Here is a 26,851-nt window from a genome sequence, read left to right as displayed (position 1 = left end):
CTCTTGTCCAATTTAAGGACTTCTAGTTAAGGACCCTCAACCATTCCTCATAAGATGTTCTTACCAGATGCCTCTGCATCTTAGTCCTTTCCTTTGAATGCTTACTAGTTCCAAAGAATTTGTAAAAACTTCAAAAGGTCTGTTATTTCACTGGTGTGGGAAATGTCACCACTAACCCAGATTACAGCTCTCTCTATCCCTTGTCAGATAGTTTCATGAGTTTCTATTCCCCCCCACTCCCACCCCAGCCCAATTCATCACTGGGTAGCCAGTATTCTGGTGATGATTATCACTGGTCCTTCAGACAAGATATATATCAATCCATCATGAGGCCCCCTATGTGAAGTCTTTCTCATTTGGTGGGACCTATCCCAGCTTGAATTCCATTGGAAAACTTTTGAAAGGCCAGAATCTCCAGCCAGGCCTCAAGGAGGCAAGGGAAGGAGAAACAAGTGGAAGATTTTGTGTTTGAAGTGTGGTTCCCGGGAGGGTGGTACACAATACTTCTGATGTGCTCTGAGCGTATATGAGCTGGAGTCCTGAGAGCTGCTGATGGGGTCTGGCAGATAGGCCATGGAGAGGGTGCTCTGGAGGAGGTGAGCATTCTCGGCTTTGGGCCAAAGTTGATACTTACTGTTGGATACAGTCGGGAATCTGCACATGTTCCATGGGGATGAGCTGTTCCAATTCTTCCAGGCTGTGCACATATTGGATCTTACTGATGAACTTCACACTAGGAAGAAAATGCAATGGAAGTGAATTTGAATTGGAAAATCAAAGAAACTGATCACACTTGGTGGGAGATGAGTGGAGAAAAGTGACCAAAGATTTTGGAGTTGAGTCTGAAAAACACACTAGGACTAATTTAGTCCAGGGTTTCTAAATCTGGGGGTCAATGCACATTTTTAAAAAGTTTGGGGCATTTGAGTATTTCAATATAATCTATTTCCTTTCTAATACTATATATTTTATTTTATGCATTTAAAAACATGATTCTGAGAAGGGGTCCATAAGTTTTACCAGATTGTCAAAGGGGTTCCCAGGACACACTAAAAGGTTATGAATGCCTTTTCTAGGCCAACCCCCTTGCTTTACCAGTGAGGAAATGTAGGGCTAGAGAAGTGACTTGCACAAGGTCATATAGCTAGCAAGGGGCAGATAGAGAACGAATGAATGGACCTCAGAGATGGAAGGGACCTTAGAAGTCACCTATATCATGCAGACATTCCTTCTACAGCACATCTGACAGGTCATCATCTAGCTATCACTTTTTTTTTTTTTTTTGGCAGGGCAATGAGGGTTAAGTGACTTGCCCAGGGTCACACAGCTAGTAAGTGTCAAGTGTCTGAGGTCATATTTGAACTCAGGGCCTCCTGAATCGAGGACTGGTGCTTTATCCACTGAGTCACCTAGTTATCACTTCTAATCATCCTCATCATCTCCAGGGATGATGATAATTATCTCTCTGTCTGTCTGTCTTTTTGTCTGTCTCTTTCTCTTTCTGCAAGATGTGTGTGTGTGTGTGTGTGTGTGTGTGTGTGTGTATATAATCTCTTGGCAAGGACTGGGGCAGAGAAGGTCCTCACTAATGCCCAAGGGGGAAAACCTGTATGGGAGGATGGAGACTATCTAGCCCACCATGCTCTCATTTTACATATGGGGAAAGTGAGGCTCGGCTGGGAGATGGGAAGAGCATGTTACAATGGAAAGAGCCCTGTATTTGGAGTCAGGGCACTCGACTTAGGTTCATCTCCTAGACCTACCATTTCTTACCTGTGTGACCTTGTCTCTAGGGCCCGCAGTTTTCTTAACTAGAAAATAAAGGAGTTGTTCTTGATGGCCTTTAGAGTCCTATACACCTTTAAATCTTTGATTCTAAGAAACTTGCCCAAGGTCATACAACTAATAAGTGGAAGAACAAGGACTCGACTCTAAGGTCAGTGCTCTTTACCCTGTACCACACTTCCATTGCTGTTCAGTTAAGCTGTGTTTGGGTCCTGCATGTTGGAAATCAGTGACCTCTGTTGGAGAGACTCCTCCTTTCTTCACCCCTCCAGCCCCACCGATCAGAAGGTTCCTTGCTTACCTGATGAAGGGCCTGGAGATGGCCAACACTGTTCGAATAAACCAAGACGGGTGGACAATGATTAAGGATTTCAGGTTTTTCCGAAGCCTGTGGGAAAGGAAAAAAAAATGGAAAAAAGATTCAGTCCACCAGCAAACATTTCTTCTTTTCCTTCCTTCCATCTTTCCTGCCTTCCTTCCTTCCTTCCTTCCTGCCTGCCTTCCTTCCTTCTGTATGATATAATTATGGATTTGAGTCAGATTAAACTCTGAGGATGGGGTCTGGAAGGTACCCAGCCCTGCCCCAGTATAGTTAGTTTAAAAGTTTATTGCTTGTCAAATTCTCACTGTCTCCTTTAAGTTTTATTGCCAATTAACAGTATTTTTACTTCTGCTCAGTCTCCCCACTTGTCAGCTACATATTAGTTTTATCTGTAATCCATCTTGTGTCAGAACCCCAGTCAGTGGGTCAGGGAGTTAGCCCACCAATTCAATACTCAGGACTCAAGAAGAAAGGACGGGGCTCGGCACAGGATGCAGCAATTGAGTTGAGACCAGATGTTAAGTGACATGTCTCTTTTTCTCAGAACAGAATCCCCTTGACCCTAGGGTCCCAACAATGTGTTATTCTTTTATTCTTTATTCTATTTCTTTGACTTCCCAACATAGCCGAAGACAAATTTTAACCCTGTCATCCTTCTAGAATTAACACAACTACAAAACAATGCTAAAGCACCTGAGTGACTCTTCCTGTTATTCAGGTTGAATATCTTTAGAGACAGGGGCCAGCAGAGGGGAGTCAGTGGGAACTGTGAGATCTGAAACATCTGACTGTCACTCCCCTGTTTCCTCTTCCTTTGGTTTGACCTTGTTCCCCCTCCCCTTTTCCCCCTTGTTCCTGGAACACGTATGCATGTCTCCATACATTGATCACGAGCTGAACACGCACCCTGGGTGAGACAGGATTGGATGTTAGATTGTGAGCTTGACCTAGTGTGCACGGGGACTTCCCCTCTGACCAACATTCCTATATAAGGTCAAGGCATGTATTAGCTGGCGCGGTTCAGGTATTGAACTTGCCCATTTCTATGGGAATGTAATAAATCTGTCTCTGCTTGACTTGGTGGTCTCCTCGAGTTATTTGGGTAAACTGAGGCAGTTTGCTCCATACACTTCTTTCCTGCTTTCCTGCCTTCCTTCCTTCCTGCCTGCCTTCCTGCCTTCTTTTTCATTCTAGATAAAAACTTCTCATTTTGTCCAGGCTGGAAGGGCATCACTCATTTACTTCTAGTGCTGATCAGCACAGAAGCTTTGAAATGCTGTTGCTCATGTGGGCCACTTTGCCCCTTATTGGACAGCCTGATAGGCCCCTGCTCCTGGGGGCTCAATATACTGGTGTCAGATTTAGTCCAGATATCCAATCATCTTGGCCCGCTACAGTTCAGAACTTCCAAGCTAAAGCCATCCACTCACCACAGCCTCCTAGATAGCAGGGATCATAGGTATTTGCCAGCAAGGGCAGCGATTGACAAATATTTCTTTAGTGCCCACCTTGTGTAAGACCCAGTGCTGCTTGCATTGAGGCAGCTAGGTGGTTCAGTGGATAGAGTGCTGGATCTGAAGTCAGAAAGAGTTCAAATTCAGCCTTAGACACTGCTTCAAATTCCTCATCTGTAAAATGGGGGATAATAATAGCACTAGGTGCTATTACCTTCCCAGGTTATAGTGAGGATGAAATGAGGTAACATTTGCAAAGTGCTTTGCAGACCTTAAAATGCTGTGTAAATGCTAGTTAATGTTATTATTACAATGCTCTGGGTACTATAAAAGTGACTACACATTCCAATCCTGCCTTCGAACATGGGCAAATCTCCTAACTTCTGTCTCTCAGGTACCTTTTTTTTTTTTTTAGCATGGCAATGAGGGTTAAGTGACTTGCCCAGGGTCACACAGCTAGTAAGTGAGGCTACATTTGAACCTAGGTCCTCCTGAATGTAGGGCCGGTGCTTTATCCACTGTGCTGCCTAGCTGTCCCCTTAGGCACCTCTTTTACACTTGTAGGTTATAGGCAGGTGGTGATCTGAGTGGGTGTTTCCATACCAATGAAATCACATACCCTAGATGTATTGACATGATAACATCTAATACTAATATAGAATGGCAGATCTGGAAGGGCCTTTAGAACACAGAAATAGCAGAATTGGAAGGACTGTTAAGTCGTAAGTGAGAGAACATTAGAGTTGGGTTGGACTTTATCAATCATCTAACCTAGGGTTCTTAACCTTTTCTATATCATGGACCCTTTTGGCAGTCAAATGGACCCTCTTCAGAATAACGGTTTTAAATGCATAAAAGATCATAAAGAAAACTAAAAGTTAGTGAAAATTAAGATTTGTTTTCTCCATTCAAGTTTAAAGACCTCTCTTGTTTAGAACTCCTGATCAAGCATAATCCTCTGATTTTACAGATGGGGAAACCGAGTCACAGGGTGGGCAAGTGATTTGTTCAGGGTCACAAAATGCCTCAGTTGAGTGAACTGGGGACTGAACCCCATCCTCATTGACTCCAAATCCAGCATTTTCCCCATGACACTATATTGTCTCCTCTGGTGCTCACCTCCTGTCAATCATCTGATAACATTTCTTCAGCCAGCCAATCCCCGGCATCCTCCGTCGTGGGGTTGCACCATTCAGGTACACGATCATATAATCTTCAGCCACGAGGAGCTCCAAACTGCTAATGACATACCTGGGAACCAAAGTCAGGAGTCTGTGAGTATGGGGCCCCTGTAACCAAATACCTCCCTCTGACATTAGCTCAGCAGCCCCTCACCCTCCTGGCTGGCCACTCTTCACTCATGGAAGCAGCCACTGGTGCCCAGTACTACTGATAGGGATGGCCACTTGCCCTTTGCCTACCCTGGTTCTTCTTCTTTTTCTTCTTCTTTTTTTTTTGCTGGGCAATGAGGGCTAAGTGACTTGCCCAAGGTCACACAGCTAGTCAGTGTCAAGTGTTTGAGGCTGGATTTGAACTCAGGTCCTCCTGAATCCAAGGCTGGTGCTTAATCCACTGTGCCACCTAGCTGCCCCATCTACCCTGGTTCTTCTTGATGCTAACTCAGGATGCAATGAGCCACTTCTTCTCTTGTGCACATATGATGGTAGTGGGTGGGCCCCTAGCATGCAATTGGGCTCAGCAATTTTTGTAAGCAGACAGAGAGGCAGGATTTTATGGTGGGAAGGGAGTTCAGAAAACCAGGATTCTAGACCTAGCATTGGCCAGGCATGCACCAAACATCCTTCTGCAAATATTTTTGCCTTCCTATCTTCAGTGTCTTCATCAGTGAGGGAGGAAACAAACATTTATATAGCACCTAATATTATCTCATTTGGTTTTCACAAGAACTCTGTGTGGTAGATGCTGCTATTATCCACACTTTTACAGTTGAGGAAACAGGTAGACGGGGATTAAGTGACTTGCCCAAGGTCACAAAGCTGGTTAGTGTCTGAGGCTGGATTTGAACTTATGTATTTTTGTCTTGAGGCCCAGCTCTCTATTCATGGCACCACTTAGCTGTCTTTCATCAGTGAAAATTCAGCTCTAACATTCTAAGATTACCATTCCCCCAGATAGTGGCTCCACTTTGGTCATCCATTTTTGCCATTAGGAGGACCTATCATCCTGGGTAGTGCTCAGTACTAAAGACAGACTGATATTAATGAGGACTTATGTGCTGCTGGAATTTGGAATGGTTTGGGTGGATGTGGGAACTATAGATATGCTTTATGGTCAGTGATAGGTCTGCACATTGGCCAAGCACACAGCTGAGTCTGGATCCTCAAGTGAAGGGCCACTTTCTTCTTACACATGGAATGATATAATTTTTTTAGAAAGATTCAATTAAATGCAGCAAACATTTATTAAATATCTACTATGAGCAAGGCTTTGGGCTTGGTTCCAGGGATAGAGAGATGAAAAAGCAAGCTGTTGTTCCTGACCACAGGGAGCTTATAGTTTAACAGGCAGGTGGAAAGGAATGTGACATGTATGCCAGGTGGTGCAGTGAATAGTGTGAAGGACTTGAAGTTAGGAACGACTGAATTCAAACCATGTTTCAGGCTTTTTACTAGTTGTGTGACCCTTAACATTGTCTGCTTTGGTTTCCCCATCTGTAAAATGAGGATTATAATAACCCCTACCAGGGCAGCTAGGTGGTACAGTGGATAGAGCACTGGCCCTGGATTCAGGAGGACCTGAGTTCAAATCCGGCCTCAGACATTTTACATTTACTAGCTGTGTGACCCTAGGCAAGTCACTTAACCCCAATTGCCTCACAAAAAGGGAAAAAAATAATAACCCCTACTACACAGGGGTGTTGCCAAGATTAAATGAATAAAAGTTTGTAAAGTACTGTGCAAATCTTAAAGAGCTATATAAATCCTAGCTATTGTTGTTGTTATCAAGCAAAGGAGAGTCAACTAAATACAATGAAGAATTTGAGGAGGAAGACATCACTTTCACTTGGCGAAAGGTCAGGGAAGGCTCTGTGGCATCTAAATTAGACTTTGGCATAAGGGGGGGACACTTTGTCAGATGGAGGGTCTTAGGATTTGTGGCAAATCCCCCAAATACATCTTGCCCTCTGTCTCCACACCTTTGTTTGCAAAGAGTTGGTCCTTTTTACCTCTAAAATTTGGTGATTCTGTCATACCCTTGTGATCTTGGGGAAGTCACTTCTCACTCTTCACATCTTTAAGACAAAGGACTTGGGGTGCAGTGGATATAGCACCAGCCCTGGATTCAGGAGTACCTGAGTTCAAATCTGGACTCAGACACTTGACACTTACTAGCTGTGTGACCCTGGGCAAGTCACTTAACCCCCCATAGCCCCACCAAAAAAACCAAACCAAAACAAAAGACAAAGGACTTGTACCAGATGACCTATAGTTATCTTCCAGCTCTATAAAGCTATGATTGTACAAAAGCCAGGGACCTGAGTACTCAAAATCCTTCATTGGTCCCCTCTTGTCCACAGAGAGAAATGTTCAGGCTCCTTTGTTTGACATTCAAGGCTCTTTACAATCTGGCACCATCCTATCTTTCCAACCTTATCTCATATGATTTCTTTCCATATATTCTATGACTCAGCCATCTGGACAGCTCTCTGTGCCCTGAGCTCACCCTGAGCTTTCCTTCAGTAGTGCCTTTGCTCATGCTGTTGTCATGTCTGGAATGCCCCCTTTCCCTTCTTTGCTTGTTGAATTCCTAATTATCTTTTAAAGCCCAGCTCAAGTAATAATAACTGATGATTATGTATCATTCTACACATATGATTTCATTTGATCCTCTCAACGATCCTGTGACATGTCTTTTATTATGCATTTTAAAACCCATTTAACAAACAAGGGGCTCCAGGCTGAGAGAGATTAATTTACTTGCCTGTGGTCATCTAGAGAATGTCAGAGGTAGACTCTCTACCCACCTCCCTTCTTCCTCTAAATTCATCAGGCTTTCTACTACATTATGCTGCCTCTCTTACTTAAATGCCACCTGCCAAAGAAGCCATTTGGGGGTTCCCCCTTACGTTTTCTGAGAGAACTTTGGCACCTATCTGTAATAGACTTGTAATAGAATTATATAATGCAGTTATCTATGTTTGTCTTATTTCCCTACCAGACTCCATGAGTGTAATGACCATCTACATTTTGTATCTCTTCCTACACCCAGTTGCATGTTCTGCATAGAAGTCACCTCATTCCAAGACAAGTCTGCACCCCCATTCCAGAATGCTTCTTTGAGGCTGAAAGCCTCTTCTGCTTGACCCAACTTACAAGAAGAGGTTTTCCATTATGTAATGGTAATCTGGAGAGTTACTGTCTGGGAGATAGCAGGCTGCGAAGACGATGATGGCATTCAGACCTTCACCATAGTACCCTGGGAGAAGAGCAGACTGTGAATTAGAGAATGAGCACTACAGGCAGATTCAATGCCCTTGATGGTCCTTCCAACTCCTTCATCTTATTAGTCCATGAGTTTGAAGCAAGTCAATACTTCCCAGCTTTCTTTCCTGACTCCCCATCCTGTGGCATTTTCCAAATGTTTCATGAATCCATTCCTGGTCTCTGGAGTCCTTAATACCCCCTCCACTACCAGCATCTCATAGGCCCATGAGTTAGGCCACTTAATGCTCCTCCATCCTAGAGCTGAGATGGACCTGAAGAAGCCATGTGGTCTAGTTCCATGCCTGCAGTTAGTGAAATTATGATTCCATTTTATTTTTATTATGGGCCTGATAGAGACCATTGTCATTGAACGACTAGACTATGTTCAGAGGGGCTATAGGGTCACACATTTTTTTTTGATACAGTGACTTATAAAGACTGTCTGCTGAGGCACAGGTGAAATGAAATTTGTGTTGGTGGAGATAATAACTGCATGAATGAAATCACAGAAATGTGAAGTATCTTTTTATTTTGTAAGGTGCTTCTAATGTTTTAAAGTGCTTTCACATAAAATATTAGGGCTGGAATGTATGTCAAAGATCATCTAGTACAACTTTTACTGGCAGGACAAATCCTGCATACAACATCCTTGACAAGTGAGCATTTTAAGGTCCTTTGTGGCTCTATATAATTCTATTGTAACTTCTCTCCAAGGTGTGTGTTAGCACAATGCCTGGAACATAGTAAGTGCTTAATAAAGGCTTGTTTCCTTCTTCTCTTTGTTTCTTCCTTCCTTCCTTCCTTCCTTCCTTCCTTCCTTCCTTCCTTCCTTCCTTCCTTCCTTCCTTCCTTCCTTCCTTCCTTCTTTTCCCAGGAATACTAATACATGGGCATTACCCAGAGTTCAACAAGATTTGGGAGCTTTTTACCTTGGAACTTTTTTTTGGAGAAGCCATGCAGAGATGGGAAAAAAAGGGATGGGGTGGGGATATTAATTGCCGCTTCTGTGACAAAAAGCATGGAAAGCAAGCAAAGTTAAACTTGGTGCTGAAGTAGAAGATGCATGAGGGTGGGGAGAAAAGTAACGCAGAAGCTTGGAGTATAGAGCAGACTGAGGTTCATTAGACTACTAGAATCCATGGCCCCTGTTCTTCCTACTTCTCTGCAGTGATGCCTAGGAAAATCCCAGCTCCCCTTTACCACTTCACTTCCTAGCTCTCCTCCAACTGGTGAGAAGAGAGATGGAGGAGACAAAGACACTTCCCCTGGATCTTTGTCTGTTTCCATCGTAGTGTGCAAATAGAAGCCCGAGTGTGAGAGAAATTATTATTTTGCTATTATATTAATAACCAGTTATTAAATTAGGATCCAGGATTTTCTCCTTTTTTTTCCTCATTTAAGGTGCAGCCCCTGTAAAAAAATCAATCTTTGAAGGACATGGCTGATTGATGAGATTGCGTACTCCTCTGGGAACATACTCCTCAAACTTGGGCCAGACCTTACCCCACTAGAAGAACTTACTTTGGTTTGGAGTACAAACAGAGTCCAGTCTGGGAAAGTTCTTGCCCCAAGGTGAACAACCCTGTCCTTATACCCCTTCATTAGAATTTAGGGTGACTCAAAGAGACCATTGAAAAGGGAAAAGGACCCACATGTACAAAAATATTTATAGCAGCTCTCTTGTGGCAAAGAATTGGAAATTGAGGGAATAGCCATCAACAGGGGAATGGCTAAACAAGTTGTGGTACATGAATGTACTAGAATACTATTGTGTTGTAAGAAATGATGAGCAGGAGGAGTTCAGACAAACCTGCAAGGACTTACATGAACCGATGCTGACTAAGAGGAGCAGAACCAAGAGAACACTGTACACAGTAACAGCAACATTGTGTGATAAACAATGGTGATGGCCTTGGCTCTTCTCAGCAGTGCAATGATACAAAACGATTTCAAAGAACTCATGATGGAAAATGTTCTCAACATCCAGAAAAAAGAACTGTAGATTATGAATACAGATTGAACCATACTGTTTCTACTTTTGGACTGTTTTTTCCTTCTTTTTTTGAGTTTTTTTCCCTTGCGCTCTGATTCTTCTTTCACAATATGACTAATGTAGAAATATGTTTAATGTGATTGTACATATATAACCTATATCGGACTGCTTTCCATCTTGGGGAGGAGGGAGGGGAGGGAGGGTGGGAGAAAAATTTGGAACTAAAAATCCTATGAAAACAAATGTTGAAAACTATCCTTATATGTAACTGGAAAATAACAAAATACTTTAAAAAAGAATTTAGGGTGACTCAATTCATGAAGGAGAATACCAATCAGAGTGGTCTGGATAGACACGGATTCCCTTGTCCAGATTGCTGGAGGTAGCTGAGTCTTATGATCAAGCCACGTTCTTAGTGGAAGGAGCCAAGGATTTCTAGCTCACCTCCTCATTAAATGTCCACCCATCGGGTGGACATTTGGTTTTTACTTGTCAAGAGGTATTTCTTTAAGAAACAAACATTTGGGGCAGCTAGGTGGCGCAGTGGATAGAGCACTGGCCCTGGATTCAGGAGTACCTGAGTTCAAATCCGACCTCAGACACTTAACACTTACTAGCTGTGTGACCCTGGGCAAGTCACTTAACTCCAATTGCCTCACTAAAAAAAAAAAATTAAAAAAAAAAAGAAACAAACATTTAAGGCTTTCAGGCTCTTCACATCTTTGTCTTTGGTTTTCTGAGAGAAACCACTGACCATCAATTTATTGATTATTAGTTAGCCTAATTAGTACATTGATTATTAATTACCCAGAAACTCTGTCTCTAGGGTTTTTTCATCTGTCACAAGTAATTATTTGTGTATCTGTTTTACTTAAAGTTGCTATTAATATATACAGCTATCAACAATGATTTGTGTCCAAGCCTGTTTGAAATTGAGATGGTGTAACTTAACCCCAGAAGCAGAGGATATTTTTCCTTAGCTCAGGCTGACATGAGGTTAGGGATGGGAGGTAAGTTTAATGAAGAGAGATTTCTGCAAAGTAAGTGATTTCTGAATTACATATAACTACTGGACTGCTTATGAATCCAGAGAAAGACTTAATAAGGAAACAAGTCAGGAGCACTAAGAGGAGGAAGTTGGTGTGCTTCTTTAGGTAACTAACCTGTACATAAACATTTAGCCTGTGTCCTACTGGGCTATGTTATGCTAATCCAGCTTCTGCTTAGAGATCTCCTTTGACAGGGAAACCATTACTTCTCAAGGCAGCCCACTCTGCTTTTGGAAAACTTTAATTATTAGGATGGAGGCAGGTAGGTGCTTCATCATATAGAGCCTTGGGCCTAGAGTCAGGAAGACCTGAGTTCAAATCTGGCCTCAGATACTCACTAGCCATGTGATCCTGGGCAAGTCACTTAACCTCTGTTTGCCTTAATCCACTGGAGAAGGAAATGTCAAACTGTACCAAGTATCTTTACAAGAAAACCCCTTATGGTATCATGAAGAGTTGAACATGACTGAACAATAAAATTATTAGGAAGTTTTTCTAATGTTGAGCTTCAATCTGCCTCTACAACTTTTGCCCACTAGTTCATTTTCTCCTCATTATAGTCTTGAGAAGGCAGGGATTTTTTCGTTTGTTTGTTTATTTGTTTTTGGTGAGGCAATTGGGGTTAAGTGACTTCCCAGGGTCACACAGCTAGTAAGTGTTAAGTGTCTGAGGCCGGATTTGAACTCAGGTCCTCCTGAATCCAAGGCTGGTGCTCTATCCACTGTGCCACCTAGCTGCCCCAAGGCAGGGATTTTTATCTCTATTTGACTGATGAGAAAACTGAGGCTCTGAGAAATAAAATAACTAGACCAGGCTCACATAGCTGGTAAGTGGCAGAATTGAGATTTGTTCTAAATTTCCCGACTCGGTATATTTGAAATGTCTCAAGGACAGTAAGAAAAAAAAAAAAAAAGAAAAAAAGAGATGTGTAACCTATGGGAATTTTGTTTCATTATCTCTGTCTCTTTGGACCTCCCAAGAACCTAAGTGAATCAGAGAGGGAAATAGGGAGAATTAGATTCTGGGACATCTCTGTGCATTAAAAGGCTGCCTTAGGTGGGGTGAGGAGGACTATGCTGGATGGAGGCCCTCCTCTGATAGAGCACATTACAATAGGCTGTGATTGGGGGCAGCTAGGTGGCGCAGTGGATAAAGCACCGGCCCTGGATTCAGGAGTACCTGAGTTCAAATCCGGCCTCAGACACTTACTAGCTGTGTGACCCTGGGCAAGTCACTTAACCCCCATTGCCCTGCAAAAATTAAAAAAAAAACAAACAAACAATAGGCTGTGATTTATAGCTATCAGGACTACTTGGTGGAGGTGAGGTCACTGGTAAAGCCTGAAGGAAGAAGAGATATAGGCAGAGTTTGCAGAACAGGAAGGGGGAGGGGGGAAGCCACCACAAACAACTTTGTCCAGAGCTTCTGAAAACTGTGGAACAGTTGTAATGAATCCAGCCTGTGGATATGCTAGGATCATACTGGGTGATTTGGCAAGAATCTCTGCTCTTTTGCTATCCTTTGTCATTGAGGAAGGTAGATGCCAGCATCCAGCATCCATTCCCTACTCAAATAAAACATGGAAGCAAATGGGGAATCTCCAACACGGAAGAATGGATGAGGGAAAGAATGGAAGGGGCTGGCTGAGATGCCTATTTCAGCTAAAGTAATTTGTAACTGCATGATGATGAGGAAAGGGTTTCCCAACTTGTACATTAATCTTTTTTTCTTTTTCTTTTTCTCTTTCTTTTTTTTTTTTTTTTGCAGGGCAATGAGGGTTAAGTGGCATGCCCAGAGTCACACAATTATTAAGTGTCAAGTGTCTGAGATCAGATTTGAACTCAGGTCCTCCTGAATCCAGGGCCAGTGCTTTATCCACTGCGCCACCTAGCTGCCCCCTGTACCTTAATCTTTCACAAAGTAAACTGCAGTATATTATCTGCCTTAGTGGGATTAGTGGGAAATTCAGAGAGAAAATGATTCTAAGGGATGGGGGCTGAGCCAAGATAATTGAATCAATGACTGTATTCAAGGTTAAAGTATGCATTATCCCTTTGATATGAACTTGGGAAGTACCATAGGGATAAGGGAAAGCAGTTTTTGGTTACTGAAAGCCAAAGGCAAACTAGCTCCTTTCCTTTAAAAGGAACAGTCCAGGCTTTGAGTGTCCTCTAGTGTCCATAAGAAATAATGCACTAGATCATAGTTTTATGCATTAAGCCGGTCAGAGAAACAGCTCAAGCAGAGCACCACCTTGTGGCTCTTTTAGATGTTACACTCTAAATCATACCAAATCCTTTCTGCCCAATTATATGTAACCTATGTATGTTTAAGCCAAAGTGTCACAGATGAAAATAAAGGAACCCAAAGGCTTTCTCAGCACTCACCTCCATGAGTCACCACCTTCATATAGGGTTTGATCATCTGGAGGTCAATTCGGTGCTCCTGCTCACCAATGATGACTGTTCTCCACAGGCGCCCATTAGCTGCACCACCTTCTTCAGCTGCCCCATCCCCAAAGAGGTCTGCACTGTCACCAGGCATGTTCTTAGCAGTGGCCACGGGGGTATCATCTGAAAGCAGGACATGAAAAGTCACTATTTTCATCTTCCTAGGCAGCAGAGGATTAAAGAGTTCTCATTTATCCTCAAGTCCATTAATTCAGTGAAAATCCATTCATTCAGCAAATATATTTATTAAACTCTATGTGCAGAGCACTGTTTGGTGAATGGAAAGTTTGTGTAGACATAATTCCTGTCCTCATCCTGTCCTGGAAGAACTTATCATCGTTTGGGGGAAGATAAGACAACAACAACAACAACAATAGCTCCCATTTCTATAGTGCTTTAAGTATTACAAAATGCATTTTCTACAACAATCCTATGAGGTGCAGATTAGAAAAAAATTTCCATATCATAGACAAAGAAGCTAAGGGTCTCAGCAGTCAAATGGTTTGCCCAAGACCACACAGTTATTAGGTGGCAGATCAGGTCTTCTAACTCTGCCTACTAGGATCAGACAGGGTGAGCTGGGAAGAGTCTTTGCTCTTCTGCCTTCCTTTTTCTTTGGGTAATGGTGCCAGAATTCTTGTCTCCCCTGTCCTCTTATGAGCCATGGGGGTGAATGGGGAATGCCTAGCACAGAAAACTGAATATGGGAAGTAAAGAAAGAGGGAGAAAGATGTATCTCGGCTAGAGATTAGAACTGTCCAAAAGCAGAATGGGCTCCCCTGAGAGGGAACAGATCCACCCTCCTTGTCACCAAGTAGAGGCTGCCTGATTTTTTGTTACGTAAGTTACAGTGGGGATTCCTTTCTTATATGGGTTGGACTAAATGGCTATTGAGGTGCTTTCTAACTCTCAAATTCTGTGATGTTGTGACTCTGTGGCTCCAAGACAAGTACTTTTTTTTTTACTATACAACACTGCTGCCTTTATAAAATCAACTTAAATGTCACCTCTTCCAAAATGTCTTCACTGGTCCAACCCTTTTTCTCTCCACCTTCCTTCTTGGTAATGAAGACCCCTTTACCCCTTTGACTTCATATAGCGTTTCTTTTTTTTATACATGTGCAATTATGTAAAACATTACCATATTAGTAATTTTGTGCAAGAAAACTCAAATGAAAGAAAAAAGATGAAAGAAACAAAGTGAAAAATAGCATGCTTCAGTCTGTTCAATCCATATCAGTTCTTTCTTTGGAGGTGGATACTATGCTTCATCATTAGTCCTTTGGAATTGTCTTGGATCATTGTATTGCTGAGAATAATTGTTACAGTTCTTCATCAAACAATATTGCTGTCATTGTGCACAACATTCTCCTGGTTCTGCTCACTTTATTTATTTTTCTATTTTTTATTTTTTGCAGGGCAATGGGGGTTAAGTGACTTGCCCAGGGTCACACAGCTAGTAAGTGTCAAGTGTCTGAGGCCGGATTTGAACTCAGGTCCTCCTGAATCCAGGGCCGGTGCTTTATCCACTGCGCCACCTAGCCGCCCGTCTCTGCTACTTTATTAAACATCAGTTCAGACAAGTCTTTCCAGGCCTTTCTGAAATCGTCATATTTGTTATTTCTTATAGCACAATAGTATTCCATCACAATCATATACCAAAGCTTGTTTAGCTATTCCCCAATTGATGGGCATTCCTTTCATTTCCAATTCTTAGCCGCCTAAAAAAGAACTGCTATAAATATGTTTGTACAAATAGGTCTTTTTCTCTTTTCTTTGGGATATAAACCTTCTGCTTTCCTTTTAATTTTGGTTACGTTGGTTTTGTTTGTGCCAAAGCTTTCTAATTTTATATAATCAAAATTATCTATTTTACATTTTGTAATGTTCTCTATATCTTCTTTGGTCCTAAATTCTTCCCTTGTCCATAAATCTGACAGATAAACTATTCCATGCTCTCTTAATTTGCTTATGGTATCACCCTTTATATGTAAATCATGTATCCATTTTGATCTTATTTTAGTGTATGGTGTAAAATGTTGGTCTGTACCTTGTTTCTGCCATATGAATAGTTTTCCAGTTTTTCCAGAAGTTTTTGTCAAATAATGAGTTTTTCTTCCAAAATCCTGGATCTTTGGGTTCATCATATACTGGATGACTATAGTCATTTACTATAGCGTAATTCATCCCTATTCTATTCCACTGATCCACCATTCTATTTCTCAGCAAGTACCATATTGTTTCGATGATTACCACTTTGTAATACAGTTTGAGATCTGGTACTGCTAGACCACCTTCGTTCATTTTTCTTTTCTTTGATTCCCTTAATATCCTTGAACTTTTGTTCTCTCAGATGAATTTTGTTATTTCATACAACATTTCATTTGCACTTCTCTGAGGCAATTATCATGTATTATTGCATTAGGCTATCTGTGTATGTTACTCATATATTATAGTTATCTGTGTTTATCTTTTCCCTTTGCTATATTGTAAGCTGCATGGGGGCAGGAATGCCATCTTTCCTAATTTTCCTTTTTCTCCCAGCACTTAGCAGCTAGGGCTATGGACAGTATGCTTACTGAATACTCACTGAATTGAATGAATGGAAAGATTTCTTTCATCAAAGCAAAAACTATAGCCCTTCCCTGCCTCAACAGATTATTCATGAGATTCTGTGATCAAAACATCAGCCACCAATCTTTGTTGATGAGTTTTCTGGGCAAATCACTTAATCTCTCCAAGCCTCAGTTTCCTTCTCTGTGAAATGTAGAGAGGCAATATGGCATGATAGAAAGGATGCTATCTTTGGAGTCAAGGGACCTAGGTTTTGAATGCTGGCTCAAGTATTTAAAGCTTGTGTTACCTGTGAGTCCCTTCCCCTCCCTGGGGCTCAGTTTCCTCTTCTGTCGAATGAGGAAGCTGGACTGGATTGGCCTCTGAGATAATCCCATGAGGGTATAGGACTGGATGGTCTGTAAAGTTTCTAGGACCCTTGGAGCTGCGACCTCTTGGACTTGGGGGGAGAGGGTTTGGGAAACTTTAATTTACTCTGGAAATAAGATTGATTGTTTCTCTAGCCCACACCAATGTCCCTTCTCTAGGCTCTTGCACCTTGACTCTGAATCATTCAGCTCAGAACTCAATTGGACACTACCTTGAGTTGTTCAATGTTGTTGTGGGTGTTCGTGTCACCTCCCAAACTAGACTTGGATCTTTGTGTTGCCAGGGACTATGTCTCACATCATTTCTTTATTCCTAGTTGTATCTAGTATAAGGCTAAGCATGTTCAATAAATGCTTGCTGGCTGTTTATTCCTTTGCCCAGACAGGGGTCTATTGTAATCAGAAGTCAGTCACTTTCTTATGCATAAACTTAGTCACGTTTATTCTTTCTGTGGCTCCCTATCACCTACCAGGAAAAGTTCAAATTCCTCTGGATGTTGGAAAGGAGGGGAGGGACCAGGGCAATTTGAATCAGACTTGATTTTGTACTCAGGCCTAGATTCCCTTTCCCCCACTTTGCCTCTAGGTGCTAGGGGATTAAAAGCTTCTAGAGGTTGGGTCGTTGCCTCCAGGCATGCAAAATTAGAGAATCTCTCAGCATTAGAATTTGAAAAAAATGCAGGTTTCTATGAAAAAACATGGCTGGGAGGGGGGGGGACATTTATATTCCCTTGTGTGAGCACCTTGCTGGCTCTTCTAACAAACATGAAAATAAAAATAGAAAATCCACAAAAACAAAGCATTAACATGATATCATCTCCCATTTGTCTGGCTAAACAGACTAAACTCAAAAATAGGGTAATTAGGGAGTTTAAAAGGTCCATTTGAAAAAATTTAAAGGGAAAACATCCAACAGCAGTACTTTGGATTTAAAGGGACAGGGTAGGGAAAATTTCTTACCCAACCGGAAGATCAGAAGAGTGAGGTTCAGCTTTCCTCTTTGTGGTCAGCCATCTGTTAAGGGCTAAAATTCTAGCTAAACTGTCTAAAATATCTAATGAGTGGTCGCCAATAAATTATAAGCTTTAGCAAGAGTTAGGCTTTTAAGCATTTATTAAGGAGAATAAGAATTTGGTAAAGAGAGAGAGAAAGGCCTACATTCATCTATCTATTAAAGGGAGAGCACATTTCTAGCTCCGCTCTCCACCAGAGTCCAAAGGAAAGAGAGAGCTCCCAGCTCCCCCTTCCTCCTCCCACCAGCAAACGTCACTTCCTGACACCAAAGAAAAGACTCATGGTCTTGCCCTCAAAGACCTTCCTTTCATGGCGGAGCTTTTCTACAGTAAGTATCCAGCAGGTGGTGTCATTCCAGTCGTTACAATGTCAATCAAGGCTTTATGAAGCCTCTTATATCATCCCCTCACCCCCACCCCACACTGTGGTCTAGCCAAACTAGAGGACCCTTGTCTGTCTTCTGAAGCTTTACTCATTGTTCCTAAATAAATCTGGAAAGGAATTTAGAGGTCGTTGGCTCTAGCACCCTCATTTTACAGATGAGAAAACTGAGACCCAGAGAGGAGAAGTAACTTGCCCAATGTTACACAAGTACTAGGTTAGAATTTGACCCCAAGTCTCTGACTCCAGGCAGCCATGTGGTATGGTGGATAGAGTGCCAGAGTCAGGAAGACTCATCTTCTTAAGTTCAAATCTGGCCTCAGACACTTCCTCGCTGTATAACCCCGGGCAAGTCACTTAACCCTGTTTGCCTCAGTTTTCTCATATATAAATAAGGTGGGCTGAAAAAGGAACCCCTGAGTACAGGGCTCTGTACACCATGGGTGCTTAGAAAATGTTTGTCCAACAAATTCAAATGGAATGAATGAATGAAGGGATGAATGTGCTTTGTTGCCGTTCAACCCTCCCTGGATGACCAGCTCTTTAGAACTGTCCTTAAGGTAGCTTTGGAAATAGCTGCTAGTCAAGAGCTAAGATTAGCTTGGCTACTCACTGCTTCAGACACTGGGAACTGGTATTTTTAGTTCCAAGGAGCCTGGGGGGTAGGGGGTTTGGGGGTAGGGCAGGAACTAAGCCAACAGGGGGCCTGGAAATCTTTGCCTTTGGGACAGGATAAAGTAGGATGACAGATCATAAAAGGGGTGGGGGGGGGAATATGAGGACAGGTTGAGGCTGAATTCTACTCTTAAAATAAGGCATTGTGGAAATTCCTGGGTCCTAGTCCTAGCTCCTCCACTCACAAGTTGTGTGAACATGGTAACAGAGACCCAAGTGGAGATACTGCCAATGAGTCAATACTCGCACTAGCCTTGGGACAGTAGAAGAACATTGGAGTTGAAGTCAGAAGGCCTGAATCTGTTATTTACTTCTTCTGTGGACTTGTTCAAATCCTTTCACTTTTGGGGTCTCAGTTTCCTCATCTGTAAAAAATGAGGGCACTGGACTAGATGATGTTTAATGGTTCTCTCAGCTCTGACATTCTATATTCTAAGGTTCCTCTCCATTCTGACATTGCATTCTGCATTCTAAGAGCCCTCCCTAATCTAAGTCCCTTCCAGCTCAGGCATCCTGTGTTTCTGTGATTCTTGCTGACAAAAGTGAGCTTCTGAAGTTGTTTTAATACACATACAGAGAACTTGAAGGAGGCCCAAAATGTCACTCAGCCCCCAAAATAATATGATTTGGTGGGATGATCCACCAAAGAAACCTTGAGAAGCCAAAATAAGGACTGAGCAAGGTTGCAAGACCACTTGGTTTTTCACAGTGCAGTTAGCAATAAGGAACTGAATTGCTCTTTTGAGTCTTCTACCTGAGACTTGGCTTATGATCATTGATAAAAAAGGATGTTTATATGGGATAGTACTTTAAGGTTTGCTAAATGCTTTACACTCATGATCTCTTGAGTTTCATGAGAACATTATGAGATAAGCGTTAGAATTATTATTGCCATTATACAGATGAGAAAACAGATTTAGATAGACTAATTTTTCCAAGGATAAGCAGCTATTAAATTTCAGGAGCACATATGAATACCAACGTTTAATACCAACGTTCTTGGTATTAAAGTCAAAATAACACTTCCAGGACATTGGCTAGGATGAGATTCATTACCTTCCCACTCCAGCTCATTGCCATTTCCTAGGAATTCCAGGGAATCTGTCTCATCTGGGGTTTCGATGTCATCCACATTGATGTCCAGGTCATCAGGGGTGTCCAGAAAATCATCAGATAAGATGGAGCCCTCGCTTTGGTCCAATGAAATGTTGATTTCAGGAGCAACGAGTGTCTTTCGTTTACGATGAGCCCCATTGAAGTTTAAAGTGTTTGGAGGAGCTGGGGGTAAATTTAAAAATTCAGTAAATATTTATGAAGGCCTTAATATGTGCAAGACATTGAATTGAGTGCTGAGAATTAAAAAATAGAAACAGCACAGTGCTTGCCCTCAGGAAGCTTTCTTTCTTTTGAGGGGATAGATCCATCGAGATGGGCATGCAAATAACTATGATGCGAATTAGAATAAGAAAAGAGCATGCAAATTACAAAGAGAGGCATGAGAAATTGGAGGAGAGATCACTTCTAGCAAGGGGGATCAGGGAAGGCCTTGGGAGAAAAGTAGCAATGCAACTGGCCATTGAAGGAAGGAAAGGTGTTTCACAGGTGGAGATGAGGGAGTGTTCTTGCTGGGGAGGAGGACAAAACGCACAGATTCACAGAGGTCAGAAGGGAGGGACAGGACAACGTCAAGGAAAAGTTAGGAATAATTTATTAGAATGTCATGGGTGTCTAGTGAGATCTCAGTGAAGCTATGAATGAGTTCAACCATTCTGGAAAGCAATTTGGAATTATGAATAAAGTGGCTGAAATGTCCATTACCTTTAACCCAGAGATTCTACTGCAAGGCTTATACCAAGGAGGCCTCTGACAAAACCGGAAAGGTTCCATAAATACCAAAATATTTATAGCAGCACTTTTTGTGGTAGCAAAGAACTAGAAAGAACTAGTAAGACACCTGCTGATTGGGGAATGGCTAAATGAATTGGGGCACATGATTATGATGGAAGAAATGCTGTAAGAAATGATCAACATGATGAATACGGACAGACACGGAGAGAAGATTGATGCAAAGTGAAGTGAGCAGAACTAAGAAAACAACATACATGCTGACTACAAGAATGTAAATAGAGAGGAACACATCTATAAAAAAATCTAACGTGAATCCTTTGGCCAAAACCATGGCAGCCCATGAAAGAAAGGAAAATATGGAAAGTTCTCTTATCTTTTTGTTTGTTTGTTTTTGTTTTTGAAGTGCTCTTATCTTGTGAGGGGTCCTCTGCTTCTTCAGTGACAATGGCTAAAAAGAGGGTAGAGCTGGTGACCCCCTGGAGAGAGAGGGGTCCAGGCAATGGAGAGCCCACTACTTCCCACAGGATGAGGGGGAGAGCCTGAGGTTTCAATGAATGTAGATTCAATGAGATATTGAAATGTAGATAGTGGGAAGCCACTGAGTGAATAGCTGGTCAGGGGGTGACATAATTTGTCAGTTATGCGAAGGATGGACTAGAGGGGGGGCACATTGCAGTGAGGGAGACTAGCGAGGAATCTATTATTATAGTTTGGGGAAAAGGTGATGGGAGTCTGAACTGAAAAACCCCCTAACAACTGATCCTTACCACAGTGCTTTGCACATAGCAGGTGATTAATAAATGCTTGTTGACTTTTAACAACTAGAACTCTCCAAAAGTGGGATGGTCTGCCTTGGGAAGTAGTGGGTTCTCCATTGCCTGGACGTTTTCAAACTGAATAACCACTTGTTGGGGATAGTGTAAGTTCTTTGTGAGTGGAGATTAAGGGACAGATGTGAAATGTAGAGATAAAATGGACAGGATATGGGGACTGATGAATTATGGAGGAGACAGAGAGAGGAAGGGAAGGAGAGAGGGAGAGAGAGAGAGAGAGAGAAAGAGAGAAGGGGGAGAGAGAGAGTGAGGGAGAGAGAGAAGAGAGAGGAAAGAAACAGAGAGAGACAGAGAAAGAAACAGATAGAGAGATATAGAAAGGGAAACAGAGACAGATAGAGAGATAGAGACAGAGAGACAGAGAAAGAGAAACAGAGACAGAGAAAGAGAGACAGAGAACAAGAAGGAGGGGGGAGGGAGAGACAAAGAGATAGAGATAGAGAGAGAGGTGGAAGAGAGAGAGATACATGGCAGGGGTGGGGGTGGGGTGGGGGGTGGGGAGTGAAAGACAACTTCCAATGAACAAGCTTTTATTAAACACTTACTGTATGTTCCAGGCACTGCACTAAGCTTCCAGGTTATGAAATAGGTTGCAAGTAAGGATTGTTTGTTTCAGTCTCTGTACCTGTATCCCCAGCATCTAGTGCAGTGCCTGGCACATATTAGGCATTTAATAAAATACTCATTGATTGATTGACTCGAAGGAGAATAGAGAAATGAAGTTGGGAGGATGGACAGGCTTGGGAAAGCAGGGGGAGAGTATGATGGGTTCAATTTGGAACATGTAGGGCATTCATATAAAACATGGATCACAAGATGTCAGAGCTGGAAGAGGCCTTAGATGCCATGTCCCTGAATGAGAACCCCTGGCATGATATCCCCCCCAAAGTGATCATCCAGCTTTTGTCTGAAGATCTCTAGTAAGGTCCTACTTCCCAGGGCAGCCTGTTCCACTTTTGGATAATTCTGTTGGCAAGTTTGTTTTTATTATATCAAACCTAAATCTGTCTTTTTGTAATTCTCACCGACTGATCTTTTTTCAGCCTTCTGGGGACAAGTTGAACCAGTGTCATTCCTCTTCCACATGATGGTCCCTCAAATACTTAAAGTGAGCCATGATTCTTTTAAGTCTTCTTTTCTAGGCTAATGCCCGCCTCCCCCCAACTTCTTTAGGTGGTGCTCATATGTTCATATGAGACTGGGGGCCCTCCCTGTCAGGGTCACTCATATCTGGAGTCACTGCAGTATATATTCAGGAGTCTAATTATAGGGATCTATGGTTCAGGAATTCTCTCGATGATAGGAATGTTCTGTTAGGATGTTAGGCATGGGGTAGCAGCACTGCTAGGGTATAGTGGGCAGATCACAGGTCCTGGAGTCCAAGGACCTGGATCTGGATCCCACCTCTGATTCCACCCTCAGGAAGGGAAGGGACTTGTCCAAGGTCATGGGGCAAGTTGATGGTAGAGCCAGGATTCAATCCCAAGTGTCCTGACATTCAGTCTCCTAGGATTACAAATGGCTAAAATTTATTCCTATCATTATAAAACTCATACACCAGTGCCCCTGGGTAAGCCAAGGCAGATACTTACAGGATGTGTCTTCAACAGGGCTGCCAAGGGTGTCCATCCCTGTCTCTTCTGGAAGAGGCCTGTTGTACCCGTCCAGGGAACATCATCATCGGCCAACAGTCAAAGCAAAGGGCAGAGCCAGGAGGGTGGGTTGAGCAAAACGGGTTCAGAAAGTTGCATTCGGGGAAGGAAAGAAATAACATTTTCTATCATCAGTCAGTGTCCAGCTAAATTTAGTGCAATTCTTAATTGGCTTGAAATGTCATAGAAGTATAGACCAGGCAAGCTGGGAAGAACCTTCTAACTTTAGCTCATTAGCCAAGCCCTGCTGTTTTCAAAGAGTCAGTATTTGAAGGGCTATCAGGGAGGGTTGAATCTCACCCATACCTAAACAGGAATTCCCTCTACAACATCCCAAGGGTCATCTAGCTTTTTCTAGGAGACTTTCAGTCAGAGAGAATTTGGTACTTCCCTTGGGAAATTCTTCCTCCCACTGAGTGCAAGTTGTCTTCCCTGTAACTTTGCACAGACTGTTAGTATTAGAAAGAAACTCAGAGAGCATCTAGTCTATCCCATACCTGAACAAAAATTCCCACAACAGCATCCCCGTAGTCATCTAGCCTCTGCTTGAATACCTCTAGTGACAGGAAACTCACTAACTTTCCCATTCCAGTGTGGGACAGCTGTGATTGTCAGGAAGTTCTTTCCAATGTCATCCCAAATGTATCTTTGTAAGTTCTACTCCTTGCTCCTGGTTCTGTTCTCTTAAGCTGAGCAGAGAATAGTCTTATCCCTCTTCCACAGAATGGCCTTTCAAATACTTGAATACAACTAACATGCCTCCCCAGATGGAAGAGGGAATGTTTCTGCTCCCTCTCCCATATGTCTGTATTATGTAAACAAGTGTTTGTTTTCATATTCTATCCCCCTTTTCTCTAATTGCTTCTTAGGTGTGAATCTTACCTCCCCAATTAGACCATTACCTTTTCCAGGGACTCAGTGTTACCTGCTTATCTTGCATCCCCACTGAGCCTAGCACAGGGTTGGACAGAAAGCTTCTTATTCAGGAAAGATCGTGTATCATATTCCAGGGTTGTGAAGCTTTGTCTGAGCTCTTAAAGGTTCAAGGGGGATGTGGCAGACAACGCTACCTTGATGGGGAAAGTTACAGGAAGAGTGAGTGTGGTAGAGCCAGGCCATGAGGTACCCCTTACCTCATTTGGTTACCGTGCATAGAACATGGAGTCCAGAAAGAAAGGGGCCTGTGCTCAAAAATTACTTCTGGGTTTTAGTACTTGTGGGAAACCAGGAATGCTGTTTAAGCTTGGCCTCCCTGGCCTCCGTTTCCTCAACTGTAAAATGAGGGAGTTGGATTTAGATGGTTCCTGAGGGCAAGATCCTCCCAACAATCTTGTGAGGGAGGCAGGGGAAGGATTCTCAACCCCTTTTACAGATAAAGACTCAGTTAAAAGGAAGTTTTTAGAAAGCATTATGCCACCCTCCCTCCCCACCTCAGTTCAGAAGGGGAAATTGAGGCCCAGAAGGTTAAGTGACTTCTCCCAGGCCACCAAGCTCCAAATACATTTATTTATTTAAAAAATTTATTAATTTCTTTTGGTGAGGCAATTGGGGTTAAGTGACTTGCCCAGGGTCACACAGCTAGTAAGTGTCAAGTGTCTGAGGCCGGATTTGAACTCAGGTCCTTCTGAATCCAAGGCCAGTGCTTTATCCACTGCGCCACCTAGCTGCCCCCTCCAAATACATTTAAACAGAAGCTATGATATACCATGCTATGTAGTGCGATACATACACAGAAAGAGACGTGGGTTTGCAAAGCACTTTACGTATTTTACCTCATTTGGTCTTCTCAACAACCTTATGAGGCTGAAAGAGGTTACACACAGTCAGTATAGATCAGAGGGAGGTCTTGAAGTTAGGTCTTCCTGATCCTAGGCCCAGAGCTCTGTCCATGTGGCCCTAGTTTGGGAGATCTTGGCCATGTGTGTGAGTCTGTGTGTGTGTGTGTGTGTGTGTGTGTGTGTGTGTGTGTGTATCTGAGTGATGCTCTAGTGGAGGAGATAAGACCACAGCCATCTCTCACACTGACTGGAAGTGACTTAGAGACCTTAAGCTGGGAGTATCAAGGTCCTGTGGACCCTCCTGCTAAAGCCTAAAGAAATCTGTCAGCTACCCTGGCTGTATCCTGACCTTACTTCCCTTTTCTTCCCCTCTGTATTCCCACCCCTGACAAACCCTGGGATTCTATTAAGCTTTCCTTCATGTGCAGTAACAGTGCTTGTAATGAAGACTGTTGCTTTCAATATTAACTGGCCAGTCTTACTTTTTTTTTGCAATTTTTTCCCATATAGACTAGGATCCATCCAAGTAGAAACAGGGGACACTGGCATGAGTTCTTTCAGACAGAGCGGGTCTTAACTCAAACGTTAAGGGAATGTACCCAAAGCAGATTTGGTTGAAAGGTCTTGATTGTCAACCTTTGGGTAATTTAAGTGGTCAAAATTCAGCAGGAAGGAAAGCCCCTGTCCAAGCAGAGACAGGGACTTCAGGAATTCTGGGCTTAGCCATCCTTCTCCCCCTCCCACTGGAGTTTGGACTCTGCCCCCAGTACCCTGGGCTGTGATAGATGAGCTTCTACTTTAGCTTGCAAAGAACTGGGCAATGGTGTTGCTTTTAGAGAACCACCTTTCCAACCTCCCTATGCTTTAGGTGCTATTTAACTCTATTCGAACATAAGCTCTTTGAAGTCAGGGGCCATCTTGCTTGCTTGTTTTGTATCTATTTCTTCTTCTTTTTTTTTTTTTGTTTTGGTTTTTAGTGAGGCAATTGGGGTTAAGTGACTTGCCCAGGGTCACACAGCTAGTAAGTGTTAAGTGTCTGAGGCTGGATTTGAACTCAGGTACTCCTGACTCCAGGGCCGGTGCTCTATCCACTGTGCCACCTAGCTGCCCCGTTTTGTATCTATTTCAATCATATTTATAACCGAATGTTTCTATGGTGCCTCAAGGTTTTCAAAATATTTTCTTTGAAGCATCCGTGTGGGGTAGATGATGTGAGTGTTTTCCTTCTCCATATTTGACAGGTTAAAAAGCTGAGACCTATAAGAGTGAAGTGACTTCCCCAGGTTCACACAAGGTATAATAATAATAATAATAATAATAATAATAATAATAATAATAATAATAATAATAACAATAATAGTAATAGTTCACATTTCTGTAGTGATGTAAAGTTTACAAAGTGCTGTCCTCACTGCAAATTTCAAATTTTGGCTTTGCTACTTAAGATCTAGAGGACCTCAGACAATTCACTCTCTGTGGGCCTCTGTGTGAAGTCTGCAACAACTGATCCCAGGTGTGGCCTGAACCAGATTAAAATGTAACTGGGAAATATTTAACAAAGTAAAACACAGATAACATTACATTTGAATACTAAGTCAATAGGTGGCCCACCAGGATCCTTATGTAAAGTTTAGCAGCCCCCATTTCTATTTGAATGTGACACTACCAGCCCAGATGATCTTTACAATCCCTTTCAGTTCTAAATCCACGATGCTCTAATTCCTTGGAGGTATCTTGTTCAGCTCTAGCTAGGGAACAATCCTATCATGAAATCTAGGGTTGAAAGGGGTCTGAGATAATTGTGAATAATTTTGTTGTTGAGTCATTTTTCAGTAGTGTCTGACTCTTTGTGACCCCATTTGGGGTTTTCTTGGCAAAAATACTAGAGTGGTTTGCCATTTCCTTCTCCAGCTCATTTTATAGATGAGGAAACTGAGGCAAACAGGGTTAAGTGACTTGCTCAGGGTCCCATAGTGTCTGAGGTCAGATTTGAACTCAGGAAGATGAATCTTCCTGACTCTAGGCCTTATACTCTATTCATTGCACCATCCAGCTGCCTTAATTGTAACAATAGCTAGCATTTATATAACACTTCAGGCTTACAAAGCACTTAGAAATATCTCATTTTATCTTCACAATAACCCTGGGAGAAAGGTGCTATTTTAAATATGAGGAAACTGAGGCAAACAAAGGTTTGAACTTATGTCCAATGCTCTATCCATTGGGTCAC

At 42.4% G+C, this 26,851-nt stretch overlaps 1 protein-coding gene across 3 annotated transcripts in view; it reads right to left on the bottom strand.

Annotated features, from left to right (window-relative positions):
• The window catches only part of ATCAY (ATCAY kinesin light chain interacting caytaxin), a 58,316-nt gene that overhangs the window by 14,339 nt on the left and 17,126 nt on the right, over positions 1 to 26,851 (bottom strand). For all 3 annotated transcript variants that reach the window (XM_043967277.1, XM_043967294.1, XM_043967286.1), the window contains 7 exons: positions 22,784 to 22,842; positions 19,567 to 19,788; positions 13,436 to 13,621; positions 7,896 to 7,998; positions 4,681 to 4,812; positions 2,087 to 2,173; positions 635 to 733 (listed from right to left, as the gene is read on the bottom strand). In XM_043967277.1, the coding sequence (XP_043823212.1) occupies positions 635 to 733; positions 2,087 to 2,173; positions 4,681 to 4,812; positions 7,896 to 7,998; positions 13,436 to 13,621; positions 19,567 to 19,788; positions 22,784 to 22,842 (888 nt within the window). The remainder of the gene's footprint in view (positions 1 to 634; positions 734 to 2,086; positions 2,174 to 4,680; positions 4,813 to 7,895; positions 7,999 to 13,435; positions 13,622 to 19,566; positions 19,789 to 22,783; positions 22,843 to 26,851) is intronic.

Source organism: Dromiciops gliroides, chromosome 1 (assembly GCF_019393635.1).
Source record: "Dromiciops gliroides isolate mDroGli1 chromosome 1, mDroGli1.pri, whole genome shotgun sequence".
NCBI lineage: Eukaryota > Metazoa > Chordata > Mammalia > Microbiotheria > Microbiotheriidae > Dromiciops > Dromiciops gliroides.
The sequence above is the reverse complement of the archived record's forward strand: the minus strand, read 5'-3'. Positions and strand labels throughout refer to the sequence as shown.